The sequence below is a fragment of the Schistocerca americana genome, chromosome 11 (assembly GCF_021461395.2).
Source record: "Schistocerca americana isolate TAMUIC-IGC-003095 chromosome 11, iqSchAmer2.1, whole genome shotgun sequence".
Taxonomy (NCBI): domain Eukaryota; kingdom Metazoa; phylum Arthropoda; class Insecta; order Orthoptera; family Acrididae; genus Schistocerca; species Schistocerca americana.
Genome location: NC_060129.1, coordinates 176,126,653 through 176,144,846, shown reverse-complemented (window position 1 = coordinate 176,144,846; position 18,194 = coordinate 176,126,653). Strand labels below are relative to the sequence as shown.

General features: G+C 45.2%; 1 protein-coding gene across 1 annotated transcript in view; it reads left to right on the top strand.

Annotated features, from left to right (window-relative positions):
* Window positions 1-18,194, top strand: part of LOC124553492 (protein PRRC2A-like) — a 1,723,518-nt gene that overhangs the window by 1,272,178 nt on the left and 433,146 nt on the right. The window contains exon 27 of the mRNA XM_047127347.1: window positions 14,809-15,007. Within this exon, the coding sequence (XP_046983303.1) occupies window positions 14,809-15,007 (199 nt within the window). The remainder of the gene's footprint in view (window positions 1-14,808; window positions 15,008-18,194) is intronic.

The window sequence follows — 18,194 nt, the reverse complement described above, 5'->3', positions numbered from 1 at the left end:
TATGCATTTGTTTTCTAGCTGCTAGACTCATAAGAATAAACCTGATGTAAACATTACGCCGTGTATTCTTCCGCGTCTGACAATCTCATTGCATTTCGTTTCTCATCGAGCGGAAGCTAAGCTTTGACCAGTACAGCTTAAGTACGACCATAAGGATACGTTTTATGCTGTGTTACACGCATACAACAGCTTTACCGGTGCATTAAATTTGGGACAGCACTGCCAAAGCGAGCGAGATGGCGCAGTGGTTAGACATTGGACTCGCATTCGGGAGGACGACGGTTCAATCCCGCGTCCGGCCATCCTGATTTAGGTTTTCTGTGATTTTCCTAAATCACTCCAGGCAAATGCCGGGATGGTTCCTCTGAAAGGGCACGGCCGACTTCCTTCCCCATCCTTCCCTAATCCGATGAGACCGATGACCACGCTGTCTGGTCTCCTTCCCCAAACCAACCAACCAACCAACCAAGCACTGCCAAGCCAGCGGTTCAACTAACCTGTAATGATGTGAGCAGTTGCAGTTTACGAGTAAAAAAAGAGGAGCAAAGAAACAATATAGGTTAGAACGTCATTTAATTTTCAAAGAAAATGAAATAATATTCGGCAAAACTCCAGCACTACCATGCGCTTCAGAGGCGATCAGACTAGTATTCTAATTACAAAGAAGAGTGATGCAAATTTCTAAGTTAAACACAGGGTAATTTTTTCTGAGTGCGCTGCAAAACCATACTGCCGGGATTTCACCGTACTGTTGAATACTTAAGCCACTGAAGGTATTACTTACAATAAGTCGTATGGTATTTTCTTAGCTCCTTCCTTAGCCGAATTGGAGATATACATTTCAGTTTTGGAAGTGTCACCTGCTACGTTGATAACGAGCCCATCAACAACAAGATCCACGAAGCCAACCCGGCCCTCCTCTTCTTATATGACGAGCCGTTCTACAGGGTGTTACAAAAAGATACGGCCAAACTTTCAGGAAACATTCCTCTCACACAACCTCACACACAAAAAAAGAAAATATGTTATGTGGACATGTGTCCGGAAACGCTTACTTTCCATGTTAGACCTCATTTTATTACTGCTCTTCAAATCACCTTAATCATGCAATGGCAACACACAGCAACAGAACGTACCAGCGTGACTTCAAACACTTTGTTACAGGAAATGTTCAAATGTCCTCCGTTAGCGAGGATACGCGCATCCACCCTCCGTCGCATGGAATCCCCGATGCGCTGATGCAGCCCTGGAGAATGGCGTATTGTATAACAGCCGTCCACAATACGAGCGCGAAGAGTCTCTACATTTGTTACCGGGGTTGCGTATACAAGAGCTTTCAAATGCCCCCATAAATGAAAGTCAAGAGGGTTGAGGTAAGGAGAGCGTGGAGGCCACGGAATTGGTCCGCCTCTACCAATCCATGTTTCACCGAATCTGTTGTTGAGAAGCGTACGAACACTTCGACTGAAATGTGCAGGAGCTCCATCGTGCACGAACCACATGTTGTGTCGTACTTGTAAAGGCACATGTTCTAGCAGCACAGGTAGAGTATCCCGTATGAAATCATGATAACGTGCTCCATTGAGCGTAGGTGGAAGAACATGGGGCCCAATCGAGACATCACCAACAATGCCTGCCCAAACGTTCACAGAAAATCTGTGTCGATGACGTGATTGCACAATTGCGTGCGGATTCTCGTCAGCCCACACATGTTGATTGTGAAAATTTACAATTTGATCACGTTGGAATGAAGCCTCATCCGTAAAGAGAACATTTGCACTCAAATGAGGATTGACACACTGCCGGATGAACCATTCGCAGAAGTGTACCCGTGGAGGCCAACCAGCTGCTGATAGTGCCTGCACACGCTGTACCCGGTATGGAAACAACTGGTTCTCCCGTAGCACTCTCCATACAGTGACGTGGTCAACGTTACCTTGTACAGCAGCAACTTCTCTGACGCTGACATTAGGGTTATCGTCAACTGCAAGAAGAATTGCCTCGTCCATTGCAGGTGTCCTTGTCGTTCTAGGTCTTCCCCAGTCGCGAGTCATAGGCTGGAATGTTCCGTGCTCCCTAAGACGCCGATCAATTGCTTCGAACGTCTTCCTGTCGGGACACCTTCGTTCTGGAAATCTGTCTCGATACAAACGTACCGTGCCACGGCTATTGCCCCGTGCTAATCCGTACATCAAATGGGCATCTGCCAACTCCGCATTTGTAAACATTGCACTGACTGCAAAACCACGTTCGTGATGAACACTAACCTGTTGATGCTACTTACGGATTTGCTTGATGCTAGAACTGTAGAGCAATGAGTCGCATGTCAGCACAAGCACCGAAGTCAACATTACCTTCCTTCAATTGGGCCAACTGGCGGTGTATCGAGGAAGTACAGTAATACTGACGAAACTAAAATGAGCTCTAACATGGAAATTAAGCGTTTCCGGACACATGTCCACATGACATATTTTCTTTCTTTGTGTGTGAGGAATGTTTCCTGAAAGTTTGGCCGTACCTTTTTGTAGCACCCTGTATATCCCGCCAGCGTTCAGCAGTGACGTGTGAAAAACCAGCATGCGTTAGTTCCAGTACTTCTGGCAGCTTTAACAGTCTGTTACTTCACGGCCCAAATCCCTTAACTTGGCTGCAAATCAGCTCTGATGGGTTCATATTATAATGGTACAGCGTACCAACGTAAAAATGCAGCAGATGTATGGTTTGCTTGATTCTGTGAAAATGATTGTTTTTCATCTTTCTACGACACTTATCAACATCTGTGGTATAAAACGATGAACATAGTCCAAATAAAGAGGATTTGGTTTTTCACTTTTGCCTTAAAAATTAAATTATTTTTTCTTAATTTAAGCAACTTTTGTGGACAGTCTTTCATAAAACATCGATAATTAAGAATTTGTATTTTAAATAAAAACAAGAATTTCGCGTGCAATATATAATTAGAAACAAGAAGCCGTGCATTATTCATAAAAAAAATTATGATGAATTTTCTAATTACGAGATGTAGGTATTTCAAATTGAACGAGAAAAAGAGTGGGAGTTTGGAGACTTGAACCAACAAACACGTAATTAGAAAATTGTTATCGATCCAATACGCTACCGACTGCGCTGCAATTACAATGCCAAGACGAGTATAATTTGTATTACATACAGTCGCTGGAAAAGTTTCAAATTTATGAAAAACGTTTTTAACCGTTTTCCACACGCGTGTTTCACTAAAAAGCAGGAAGCAGCCTCAGCAATTTTCATACTGTGCATCAACAGCGCAACAATCAGAGCACAACGCTGCAGAGGCCCTGACTGTACACGATTTTTGAAATAAAAAAAAAAAACTACGTAGCTAAAGCGTGCTTAAGAAAAACTTGTTAAAGTTTAATTTAATGTAACTTAGTAATATCTAATACGTAAGTAGCACCTACTTCCAAAAGCGTAACACCACCTTTGTATATGTGCTAAGGCTTCTGATCAATCATCGGGTTTGTATTTGTTTACATAATGTTTACTCTTATGATGAACATATAATAATCTCGTGAATGGTGCCACAGTTGCTCTGAAAATTTCGCGCAAAAATGGGTTACTAATCTTAAATTGCAGTAAAAAACTCTGTAGATCTGTATTTTTCAGGCAGCGTACGCTAGAATTGCGACATAGCTTAAGCCTCGTTAAATGTCCGTAGAAATATTTGTTCATTGTATCACGAGCGTAAGAAAGAAATGGAAAGACCCTGATCCAAGATGTCTGATTGTTGGTGGAATGCTCTACTCGAATAATTCCCCAGTTTTGGACGTAACCTATGTGACTGTGTGTTACCAACAGCGATTTTAGATTACAGATAAATCACAAAATTAAAAGTAACCAATACTGGTCACAAAATCTGTACCACGCCTCCATAATACTTCACCCATTACAGATACAATGAATGTAAATCAATTTCAATTCAGTAACTTTAAGCGATAATGTTGCATATTAAAGATCTTGGAGACAATATTAATAGTAAAATCAGGCTTTTTGCAGATCATGCAGTTATCGGCACTTATCCAGTTTAGGGGGACAAAATTTTCGAAAATTTTTTTCTCAGTTTTTGATGATTTAGACTATGTTGATCTCGAAGATGTTATTTATTTTCATCCCCGATAAACACTTTTTAATATATCGAGAGAAAAAAAAATTAATGACAATTTTTTTCTCATTTTTTGACCTGACCACGAATGTTATTTGCAAAAATCAGTGAAGCTAAATCGTAGCACATCAAAGCACTCGGATAAAATCGCCTCATTCAGTTTACACTAAAGTCAAATAACTGTAGTTAAGTGTTAGTTTGGTGTTTGTTCTGTGCGTTTGTCCTACTAACTCGTAATGACTAGAATTTCCCATGATTTAAAAGTGGTGCAGAGATTGGCAACTTGCTCTAAATGTTCAGAAATGTAAAATTTTGCACTTCACAAAACAAAAAAAACACCATATGCTATGACTATAATATCCATGAGTCTGTTGGAATCGGACGACTCATACAAATACCTGCATGTAACTCTGTGTTGGGATATGAAATGGAATTGTCACATGGGTTCAGTCGCGGGTAAAGCATGTGGGAAATACAGAAGCGTCCGATCTTACCCGTCGGCTTTGACCCATGACGTCACAAATACCGCGGAAACGACTATAAACAATTCCAATATGGCGGATATAAAAACATCGCATACGTATTGTAAACACTGAAATACACAAGTTTCACAAAAAGCCTAATGACTGTAACGGGACAAGCGTGGGAAATTAGGGGTTTTTGGGTGCGGAGAAACTAAATATACAGAAATGTAGCCACCGACCGCCATTCAAAACCACGCAAAACAACGAAATAAATCAACATCACAAAACTGACCAAATACCAAAAAACACATTCCTATCCATAATCGGACACTTCCCTTAACCTATATAGCTCAACAGAACCTACCGATCACATCCCCCAATAGAAAACTAAGAAACGAAAGCTTCCCTTACACCTACATACATCGGCACTTACGCAGTTTAGCAGGTACGGAAAAAAATTTTCATTTTTTTTCAAAATTTGATCATCATGTGTCGTTATGCGGTGGGGGGAGTCTGCAGTGCCCCCCCATCCCCCCACAGGCTTCATTAGTGTCAAATCAATATTTTCGAATCATAGGCGGCCGCTGCCGCGGCCGCATTCCAAAAAAAAACTCCCAACCTAACCTCAAGTGGGCTACGCTACAGATCAATACGTTCATCAAATTGCTTCATATTACGTATACATGTTCATTAGTGTCAAATCAATATTTTCGAATCATAGGCGGCCGCTGCCGCGGCCGCATTCCAAAAAAAAAAACTCCCAACCTAACCTCAAGTGGGCTACGCTACAGATCAATATGTTCATCAAATTGCTTCATATTACGTATACATGTTCATTAGTGTCAAATCAATATTTTCGAATCATAGGCGGCCGCTGCCGCGGCCGCATTCCAAAAAAAAAACTCCCAACCTAACCTCAAGTGCGCTACGCTACAGATCAATATGTTCATCAAATTGCTTCATATTACGTATACATGTTCATTAGTGTCAAATCAATATTTTCGAATCATAGGCGGCCGCTGCCGCGGCCGCATTCCAAAAAAAAACTCCCAACCTAACCTCGTATTCAGGGCTACGCTACAGATCAATGTGTAGGTCCCTTACGTCACGGGTCAAAGCCGACGCGTGAGATCGGATGTTTCCAACCTATACCCAATACACAAAACATACATAAATAACCAAAAAAAAAAAAAAAAACGGAACTTACCTCAAAAAAGTTCCAGCTCCACAAACTAGATTGGCCACCACAATCACACACAAATGCACACACGCACGCACGCACACACACACACACACACACACACACACACACACACACACACACACACACACATACAAAAACACACACACACACACACACACACACACACACACACACACACATACAAAAACACACACACACACACACACACCAACGAAAAAATACTGATCCAACACCTGAGCAACAGAAAACTGACCCCACCACACGAAACAAACGAAACAAACGAAAACCATGAACACACCACCAGAGAGCACGACAAACAAAAACAAGACATCTACAAACACGCCACAATCGCAAATCAAACTCCGCGCCGTAATAACGTCACACACCACAACACGCTTACGTCACGGGTCAAAGCCGACGGGTAAGATCGGACGCTTCTGTTGACCCAGCATGTGGCAGGCTTCGGTTTATTGACAGAATACTGGGGAACTGCAATCAGTCTACAAAAGGGATTGCTTACAAATCAGTCTTGCGACACATCCTCGAATATTGCTCAAGTGTGAGAGATCCGTACCAGAGAGGCCTAACAGGGGATATAGAACGTATAAACAGAAGGGCAGCACGAATGATCACATGTTTGTTTAATCCGTGTGAGAATGTTACAGAGACATCGAAGTGGTGAACTGAACTGGCAGACTCTTGAGAAAGTCTATTAACAAAGTTTCAATGATTTAAATGATTACTCTAGTGATATATTACAACCCCCTACGTATCGCCCATATCGGGATCGTGAGGTAAGATCAGAATAATTAATACACGCACAGAGGTTATCGAACACTCATTCTTCCCGCGCTCCATACGTGAATGGAACAGGAAGAAATTCAAGTAACCGGTTCAGTGCTACGTACCCTCTGCCATGCACCTCACCGCGGTTTGCAGATTTTATATGTAGATTGGATAATGATTTACAGAAAATAAGAAACGAAAACGAATTTCACACAATGCTAAAACCACAGAGTTCTTAACACACAACTATCAGAGATGTTACCTTACAAGGAGAAACAGCCAATATCGCAGTCAAAGAGCGTCTTTGAATAAATTCAGTGAAATTAACGTAATGCAGACTACAGTAAATATTGAATGTTCTGCAAAAATTTGGGTAACTGCTGTATTTCACATTGTCAAATTTAGGTTGTAACACAAAGACAGATGTCATCATCAAGCTGAGCGAAGATAACCTGGACATTCACTTGAAACTGGGTGTTCATTACGTTTGAACTCATTTGCAGTCACCGCAAGAGAAACCATTCGCTCCATCGCGCACGGGCTTGTCACAGAAAAATTTCTTGCAATTTCCAATTCACTGCTCGCAGATCCACAAGATTCGCCTGTTAAAAAAACCAACGCTTTTCGCACAATAGTTTTCAGGATTTTATCTGCGAACAAGAGTGAGGAACAGCGACAAACTTTTAATTTTTACCTCGAAAAAAATCCAGTTGCAGTCATGAAACGTAGTGGTGGAGCTGGCCCTTAACCACATATTCACCCTTCAGTACGACGCAATTATCTCTACGACGTATGGGTTGGTGGAAAACTAAGGTGAGCAAGTCTGCATTCTTGCTATTCGTGAAACGTTCCAGTTCGAAAATCAGCTAGTCGTCACACTGGAAATGTCGTCCACGCAATAGTTTCTTCATACGTTTAGTTCAAATGGTTCAAATGGCTCTGAGCGCTACAGGACTTGACTTCTGAGGTCATCAGTCCCCTAGAACTTAGAACTACTTAAACCTAACTAATCAAAGACATCACACACATCCATGCCCGAGGCAGGATTCGAACCTGCGACCGTAGCGGTCGCGCGGTTCCAGACAGAACAGACAGAAGCGCCTAGAACCGCTCGGTCAAACCGGCCGGCCCATCCGATTGGGAAAGCTGTTTGTTTATAGAAGTGTGTGTGTGTGTGTGTGTGTGTGTGTGTGTGTGTGTGTGTGTGTGTGTGTGATGCTATGCAAAATGGGCTGGGCATGTGTCGTGATGGAGCGACGACAGCTTACTGCGACAGGGTGACGCAATAGTCACTGGACACTGGGCATTGATTTAAACAAAAGATTCTGATTTAGTGGTTGTTCTAACAAAAGATTTTGGTTGCCAGTATACCAGTAGGTGCAGTTACGTCTTTTAACTAGTCCGCTTGGTTTAAAATTGGCCTCATCTGACCACTTAGTTTTATTGATTCATACTATCTACACTACTGGCCATTAAAATTGCTACACCACGTGCTACAGACGCGAAATTTAACCGACAGGAAGAAGATGCTGTGTTATGCAAAAGATTAGCTTTTCAGAGCATTCACACAAGGTTGGCGCCGGTGGCGACACCTACAACGTGCTGACATGACGAAAGTTTCCAACCGATTTCTCATACACAAACAGCAGTCGACCGGCGTTGCCTGGTGAAACGCTGTTGTGATGCCTCGTGTAAGGAGGAGAAATGCGTACCATCACGTTTCCGACTTTGATAAAGGTCGGATTGTAGCCTATCGCGATTGCGGTTTATCGTATCGCGACACTGCTGTTCGCGTTGGTCGAGATCCAACGACTGTTAGCAGAATATGGAATCGGTGGGTTCGGGAGGGTAATACGGAACGCCGTGCTGCATCTCAACGGCCTCGTATCACTAGCAGTCGAGATGACAGGTATCTTATGCGCACGGCTGTAACGGATCGTGCAGCCACGTCTCGATCCCCGAGTCAACAGATGGGGACGTTTGCAAGACAACAACCATCTGCACGAATAGTTCGACGACGTTTGCAGCAGCACGGACTATCAGCTCAGAGACCGTGGCTGCGGTTACCCTTGACGCTGCGTCACAGACAAGAGCGCCTGCGATGGTGTACTCGACGACGAACCTGGGTGCACGAATGGCAAATCGTCATATTTTCGGATGAATCCAGGTTCTGTTTACAGCATCACAATGGTCGCATCCGTGTTTGGCGACATCGCGGTGAACGTACAATGGAAGCGTGTATTCGTCATCGCCATACTGGCGTATCACCTGGCGTGATGGTATAGGGTGCCATTGGTTACACGTCTCGGTCACCTCTTGTTCGCATTGACTGCACTTTGAACAGTGGACGTTACATTACAGATGTGTTACGACCCGTGGGTCTAACCTTTATTCGATCCCTTTGAAACCCTACATTTCAGCAGGATAATGCACGAAGGCATGTTGCAGGTCCTCTACGGGCTTTTCTGGATACAGAAAACATTCGACTGCTGCTCTGGCCAGCACATTCTCCAGATCTCTCACCAACTGAAAACGTCTGGTCAATGGTGGCCGAGCAACTGGCTCGTCACAATACGCCAGTCACTACTCTTGATGAACTGTGGTATCGTGTTGAAGCTGCACGGGCAGCTGTACCTGTACACGCCATTCGAGCTCTGTTTGACTCAATGCCCAGGCGTATCGAGGCCATTATTACGGCCAGAGGTGGTTTTTCTGGGTACTGATTTCTCAGGATTTATGCACCGGAATAGCGTGAAAATGTAATCACATGTCAGTTCTAGTATAATATATTTGTGCAACGAATACCCGTTTATCATCTGCATTCCTTGTTGGTGTAGCAATTTTAATGGCCAGTAGTGTACTATCGTTTCGGACCTCCTTTTGCCCGGCGTGTGCAGCGACTCGACATGCGATGGATTCAATCTCTTCGAAGTCGCCTGCAGAAATAATGACCCATTGCTGCCACTACAGCCATCCATAATCGCGAAAGTGTTTACAGTACAAGATTTTGTGGACGAACTGACCTCTAGATTATGTCGCACAGATGTTGGATAGAACTCACGTCAGACGATCTGGGTTTCCAGATCATTAGCTCGAACTCCATAATGTTCTCCAAACCAATCGCGATCAGTTGTGGCCCAGTGAGATGGCGCATTGTCACCCATAAAAGTCCGACCGTTGTTTGGGTACATGAAGTCCATGAGTGGCTACAAATGCTTTCGAACCAGCCGAACATAACCATTTACAGTCAATGATCGGTTCAGTTGGACCAGACGACCGTACCATGTAAACACAGACCACATCATCGTGTAGCCACCACCACCGTGTACAGTGCTTTGTTGATAACCTGTGTCCATGGCTTCGTAGGGTCTGCGCCACTCTCGAACCCCGCCATCAGCTCTTTTCTAGTCAAATCGGGACCCACCGGAGCAGGCCACGGGTTTCCAGTCGTCTAGGGTCGAACCCATTTGGTCACGAGACCAGGAGAGGCGCTGCAGGCGGTGTAGTGCTGTCAGCAAAGGCAGTTGCGTCGTCGTCTGCTGCCATAGCCCGTTAACGCCAAATTTTGCCTCACTGTCCTATGTGCCGCATTGATTTCTGCTGTTTTTCACGAAGTGTTGCTTGTCTGTTAGTACTCACAACTATACGCAGACACTGCGGCTCTCGGTCGTTAAGTGAAGACCATCGGCCACTGCGTTGTCCGTGGTGAGAGGTAATGCATAAAATTTGGTATTCTCAGCACATTCTTGACACTGTGGATCTCGCAATATTGAATTCTCTAACGATTTCCGAAATTGAAAGTCCCACGCGTTTCGCTCCCACTACCATTCCGCGGTCAAAGTCTGTTATTTCCTATCGTGTGGCTTTAATGTCGTGGGGAAGCTTTTGGCATTTGTCCCCTCAGTAAAAATAACAGCTCCGCCAATGCACTGCCCCTTTATACCTTGTGAACGCGATACTACCGCCATCTATATATCCCTATCCCCCGACCTTTGTAAGTTGTGTGTACATCTACATCTACATTTATACTCCGCAAGCCACCCAACGGTGTGTGGCGGAGGGCACTTTACGTGCCACTGTCATTACCTCCCTTTCCTGTTCCAGTCGCGTACGGTTCGCGGAGAGAACGACTGCCGGAAAACCTGCGTGCGCGCTCGAATCTCTCTAATTTTACTTTCGTGATCTCCTCGGCAGGTATAAGTAGGGGGAAGCAATATATTCGATACCTTATCCAGAAACGCACCCTCTCGAAACCCGGACAGCAAGCTACACCGCAATGCAGAGCGCCTCTCTTGCAGAGTCTGCCACTCGAGTTTGCTGAACATCTCCGTAACGCGATCACGGTTACCAAATAACCCAGTGACGAAACGCGGCGCTCTTCTTTGGTTCTTCTCTATCTCCTCCGTCAACCCGACCTGGTACGGATCCCACACTGATGAGCAATACTCGAGTATAAGTTGAACGAGTGTTTCGTAAGCCACCTCCTTTGTTGATGGACTACATTTTCTAAGGATTCTCCCAATGAATCTCAACCTGGCACCCGCCTTACCAACAATTAATTTTATATGATCATTCCACTTCAAATCGTTCGGTACGCATACTACCAGGTATTTTACAGAAGTACTGCTACCAGTGTTTGTTCCGCTATCATATAATCGTACAATAAAGGATCCTTCTTTCTATGTATTCGCAATACATTACATTTGTCTATGTTAAGGGTCAGTTGCCACTTCCTGCACCAAGTGCCTATCCGTTGCAGATCTTCCTGCACTTCGCTACAATTTTCTAATGGTGCAACTTCTCTGTATACTACAGCATCATCCGCGAAAAGCCGCACGGAACTTCCGACACTATCTACTAGGTCATTTAGATACATTGTGAAAAGCAATGGTCCCATAACACTCCCCTGTGGCACGCCAGAGGTTACTTTAACGTCTGTAGACGTCTCCCCATTGAGAACAACATGCTGTGTTCTGTTTACTAAAAACTCTTCAATCCAGCCACACAGCTGGTCTGATATTCCGTAGGCTCTTACTTTGTTTATCAGGCGACAGTGCGGAACTGTATCGAACGCCTTCCGGAAGCCAAGGAAAAGTTCCCGATAAATTTCAGTTGCTTTCAGCTTTTTTGGCAAACGTCAGCCAAAGCACTGATCGCACGTCACAGTTCGCGGAATTTTCTACTGCAGTGCACAATTTAAATATTCACAGCGCACAAAGCAGAGGCAAAACGCACCGCGACGATCAGAACCTTACGCGTAACCATCCAGTACGTGCTTCGACAGAAGGAAGGAGATTCCAGCAGGGAAACCTAAACTACTTTCCGAATACCCTCACACATGAGAATTGTGCAACGAATAAGTCTTTGTTCAACATTCCAGGTAGGGGCCAGTGCACACTTGGTCGTCCACTGCCCCCCCCCCCCCCCCCCACCTTCTGACTGTGGCGCTCCGTGTTAAATACGGTATTTACAGTTATGTTCGTGAATGTATCTGAACTGTGTTGTAAATGTGTACATTTCAACATATCCTCAGTTCAGACCTTTCCAGTGTGGTCTGCCCCAGCCCTCTATCTGCACCCCAATATAATGTTTCCAGTTCGAACATGTAGTAGTTCCAGTGCTCTTTGCCGGGATTCTTTTGTACACTGAAGAGTCAAAGAAATTGGTACACCTGCCTAATATCATGTAGGGCCCCCGCCAGCCCGCAGAAGTGCCGCAACACGACGTGGAATGGACTCGAAGTAGTGCTGGAGTACTGATGTAGGAAACTGACTCCATGAATCTAGCACTACTGTCCATAAATCCGTAAGAATACGATGGACGGAGATCTCTTCTGAATAGCACGTTGCAAGGCATCCCAGATATGCCCAATAATGGGGAGTTTGGTGGTCAGCGAAAATGTATAAACTTAGACAAATGTTCCTGGAGCCACTCTGTAGCAATTCTAGACTGTGGGGTGACGCATTTTCCTGCTGGAATTACCCAAGTCCGTCTGAATGCACAATGGACACGAATGGATGCAGGTGATCAGACAGGACGCTTACATACATGTCACCTGTCAGAGACGTATCTAGACGTATCAGGGGTCCTATACCACTCCAACTGCACACACCCCATATCATTATAGAGCCCCCACCAGCATGAACAGTCCCCTGCTGACATGCAGTGTCCATCGATTCATGAGATTGTCTCCATACCCGTACAGGTCCATCCGTCCACCATCTTGAACAGTCCCCTGCTGACATGCAGTGTCCATCGATTCATGAGATTGTCTCCATACCCGTACATGTCCATCCGTCCACCAGCTTGAACAGTCCCCTGCTGACAAGCAGCGTCCATTGATTCATGAGATTGTCTCCATACCCGTACATGTCCATCCGTCCACCAGCTTGAACAGTCCCCTGCTGACATGCAGTGTCCATCGATTCATGAGATTGAGATTGTCTCCATACCTGTACATGTCCATCCGTCCACCAGCTTGAACAGTCCCCTGCTGACATGCAGTCTCCATCGATTCATGAGATTGCGTCCATACCCGTACATGTCCATCTGTCCACCATCTTGAACAGTCCCCTGCTGACATGTAGTGTCCATCGATTCATGAGATTGTCTCCATTCCTGTACATGTCCATCCGTCCACCAGCTTGAACAGTCCCCTGCTGACAAGCAGCGTCCATTGATTCATGAGATTGTCTCCATACCCGTACATGTCCATCCGTCCACCAGCTTGAACAGTCCCCTGCTGACATGCAGTGTCCATCGATTCATGAGATTGAGATTGTCTCCATACCCGTACAGGTCCATCCGTCCACCATCTTGAACAGTCCCCTGCTGACATGCAGTGCCCATCGATTCATGAGATTCTCTCCATACCCGTACATGTCCATCTGTCCACCATCTTGAACAGTCCCCTGCTGACATGCAGTCTCCATCGATTCATGAGATTGTGTCCATACAGGTACGTGTCCATCTGTCCACCATCTTGAACAGTCCCCTGCTGACATATAGTGTCCATCGATTCATGAGATTGTCTCCATTCCTGTACAGGTCCATCTGTCCACCAGCTTGAACACTCCCCTGCTGACATGCAGCATCCATCAATTCATGAGATTATCTCCATACCCGTACAGGTCCATCCATCCACCATCTTGAACAGTCCCCTGCTGACATGCAGCGTCCATCGATTCATGAGATTGCCTCCATACCCGTACACGTCCATCCGCCCACGAGCTTGAACAGTCCCCTCCTGATATGCAGTGTCCATCGATTCATGAGATTGTCTCCATACCCGTACACGTCCATCCGCTCGATACAATTAGAAGCGAGACTCGTCCGACCAGGCAACATGTTTCCAGTCATCAACAGTCCGATGTCGGTGTTGACTGGCCCAGGCGTGGTGTAAAGCTTTGTGTCGCACAGTCATCAAGGGGATACCAGTGGGCCTTCGGTTCTGAAAGCCCATATCGATGATGTTTCGCTGAATGGTTTGCACGCTGACACTTGTTGATGGCCCAACGTTGAAATCTGAAGCATTTTCGGAAGGGTAGCACTTCTATCACGTTGAACGATTCTCTTTAGTCGTAGTTGGGTTGGGGTGTTTTGGGGAAGGAGACCAGACAGCGAGGTCATCGGTCCCATCGGATTAGGGAAGGATGGGAAAGGAAGTCGGCCGGGTCCTTTCAAATGAATCATCACGGCATTTGCCTGGAGCGATTTAGGGAAATCACGAAAAACCTAAATCAGGATGGCCGGACGCGGGATTGAACCGCCGTCCTCCCGAATGCGAGTCCAGTGTCTAACCACTGCGCCACCTCGCTCGTCAGTCGTAGTTAGTCCCATTCTTGCAGAATCTTTTTCCGGCCGCAGCGATGTCGGAGATTTCATGTTTTACTGGATTCCTGGTATTGACTCGTGAAATGGTAGTACGGGAAAATCCCCACTTCATCGCCACCTCGGAGATGCTGTGTCCCATCGCTCGTGCGCCGACTGTAACACCACGTTCAAACTGACTTAAATCTTGATAACCTGCCATTGTAGCAGCAGTACCCGATCTAACAAATGCGCCAGACACTTGTCATCACATATAGGCGTTGCCGACCGTACCGCCATATTCTTCCTGTTTACATGTCTCTGTATCTGAATACGCATGCCTATACTAGTTTCTTTGGCGCCTCATTGTGAATGTGATGCGTTTCAACGCGCGCTCCCATCCTCAGGTCCCACCTGCGCGAGATCCGCGACCGGTCGGTGCTGCGGCTGTTCGAGGCGGCCGACGTGAACGGGGGCGTGCTGCCCGGTGCAGGGGTGGGCCTGGCCCCGCCCCCGCCACCCTCCGCCTGGGACCAGGACCAGTCCTACTTCAGCGAGCCCGAGTTCGACTCCGACTACCACCACCAGCACATCCACAAGAGCAAGGTAGGCACTCAACAAGTGTCTCCACCCCAGAGCAGGCTTCACTCATACCCTGGTCCCGGTGGCTACTAGGGCCGAGGTCTTCGAGCAGCCACAGCGTGTCAACACCAGAGATAATCTACAGTGTTGCTATGAAAAGTGCTGTCTAGTTTGTTACATACTGCTCCAAAACTGGATTGTGTAGGACAATTTCAAAAGGCTTTGACTGGGCCTTTTAAGTGTAATTATATGAAGGTAAGTACTGGAGTAAGATAATGTGATAGTGACCTATAGGTACTGTAGCTGTGTGTGAGCGAACTTTGAAGAGTGTAGACAGCTTTGGAGATAAAGTGGGAATCCTGATTGTCTCAAGATGGGTCTCCGCCTTGGGGGAATAAGTTGGTGTTAAAATGGCCCCTGGAGATATTACGTGGCAGTGGCCATTGGAGCGTAGGTATTTTGAGATATGAGGTGGGGCACAATTCTCAAGGCAGCCTTTGGATTGCATGATCACATCAAGGTGACCTTTCTCACAAGTGATCATTTCAGAAGCCTTCAAGGTCAGGGTGGCCATTGGAGCATGAGTGCATGACGGTCGCATTTGTGACACAAACAGCAGACATTAAGCAGTACGATTGTGTCAAAGTGATGTGTGGTGAATGTGATCGTCTCAGCTGGCCTTTGAAGATAGTGTCAGTGTGAGTCTTGGAGCATAGCTTATAACTGTTTCGGCTGGGACTTTAAGGTGTTCAGATATATTTTGGGTGTATCATTATGTCAAGGTGGTTTCTGTAGAGAGTGAACCCTTCAAGGCTGTCTAGCTAATATTATTATAATGTACAGATAAACACCACAGATATCGGATTATTTGCTTCATTCTTAGTTTCACTGTACAAACAAGAGCATCTCTAGTTATTCATTGCCCTGATGGCAACCCATTAAAGGTTCGAAGTTCCTCTCAGCATTATCTTCAACAAAAAGTTGAGATGAACACACCACAGACCAGCTAGACATGATCACACTTTGCAGTTGTTCATTATGTTAGGGAAGCTACGTATAGTCTGATCACCTTTGGAGAGTGTCATAGTGTCAAGTCAGTTTTTGGGGAATGTGACATTGTCATTGTGGGCTTTGGAAGTAGTGATCATATGAGGGTGGCTATTCAGTCAGATATAAGTGGGATTCAAAAAGAAACGACCCGAAAGCAAAATTATAAAAAATAGTACCTGTATGTCAGATGTATTGACCTTGGCTGTTGAGACACTTGTCCCACTGTGACCCAAGGTGGTGAATGGCTGCCCCTTAAAATTCCCAGGGTTGCGATATTAACCAGTTCCCCAGCTGGACGTCGTCGTCCGAGGTGAATCGTTTGCCCCTCACAACCTTTTTAAGGGGACCAAAAATGGCATAACCACAGGGAGAGAGGTCCGGACTGTATGGAGGGTGGCCGAGAACCGCCCATTTGAATTTCTGCAGGAGTGCCGCGACTGTGTTGGCCGTATGAGGAGCAGAATGACCCCACAGGTGAGATTGCCTGGTCGTTTTGATTTGATCGCTTGGCGAAGGGTGGTCAAGATTTGCGAGTAATGCAGGGCATTCACTGTTGTCCCTGTGATTTTGCCATTTTTTGTCCCCTTAAAAAGGCTCTGAGGGAGAAACGACTCGCCTCGGACGACAATGTCCAGCTGTACTTGCAGAACTGGTTAAAATTGCAGCCCCGGTAATATTATGAGACAGCCATTCACTGCCTTGTGTCATAGTGGGACAAGTGTCTCAACAGCCACGGTCAGTATTTCTGACATACAGGTACTGGTTTCTGTAATTATGCCTCTTGCTCGTTTCTTTTTGAACAGCCCTTATATATAATGTGGTACCCATTTGGGCATGAGTGTTTCAAGGCTGCTTAGGGAGGGGATTAAAGCACAGTAACCTTTGTAGAGCATGACCATATGAAAGTGTCCTTTTGTCAACGTGACCATGTCAAAGCACCATTTAAAGGTAGAGATTATGTCCAGGTGGTCTTTGCAACATGGGTGTATCATGATATCAGTTAGAATACGGTGATGTTAAGACAGTGATTGGGATGTATGTTGGTGTCAAGGTGGTCTGTGGTGAATGTGGTCATGTCAACTGGCCTTTGGGGATCATGCCAATGTGGCCTTCAAAGCATGGATACGTCAATGTGCCAACTGGGACATCATGGTTGCTTAGGACACCTTGGTCGAGTACGGTTATAGCAAGTGGTCTCTGTATAGTGTGGTCTTGTCAAGGCAGTCTTTTGGCGAGTTATATCAGTGTGGCGTCTGGGATAATTATCGTGTAAATATTGCTGCCGAAGCATGAGTGTGCTGTAATGTCCATTAGGACACAAGAATGTCAGGGCGGCGTTTGGGGAGTCAGTTGTATCATGGTAGTCTTTATAGAGTGTGATGATGTCAAGGTGACCTTTGGCAGATATGCCTATGTAGCAGCACTTTTTGGGTGTCATTTGTAAAATGCGGTCAGGTGAAGATGGTTTTCGTATGTCTCCGGATCCTTTTTGTAAACCATCTTATCTTGTTGGCCTACAATGTTTCTGATCTCCTTTGAAGAGTTTGGAGCTGACGATACTAGAAGGAGTTTTTCAGTGTACTGTTGGGAACATGATGGTGTCTACATCTACATTGATACTCCGCAAGCCACCCAACGGTGTGTGGGGGAGTCATTGTAGTCAGTGGAAAGATTAATAGTAACAGGATGGCCTTTGCAGAGTGTGGTCGTAGCAACAAGAACTTTGGAGTGCGAAAGAATAATACAGCCTTCTGAGTGTGTGTCGACTGACATAATCTTGTATGTGCGTTCTTGGGAGTGATTGTATTATATGATTATTTTAGACTGAACCACACAGTTATGGTACTGTGATTAGGGTAGAGGTGGGAGAAAAACATAAGGTGTTGAAATTTCGTTTATTTGTGCAGTCATGTTTTTCTTGCATAAAATATTGAAAGTAACCAATTTTTGGAATGTTTCTCGTATGAAAGGGTAATTCGAGCTGTTTTGATGACAGGCAAATATATGTTAATTGTAGTTTTATTTAAAATGAGGCAAAATAGGTTAAGGGTATTTGTTTGGTAACATATTCCATATACTTGAAGACTACTGTATCGACTTCCAAAATGTGTCTGAAGTAATGGCTTTTTATGTAGCAGAGTGTTCCACCTGGAACACATTG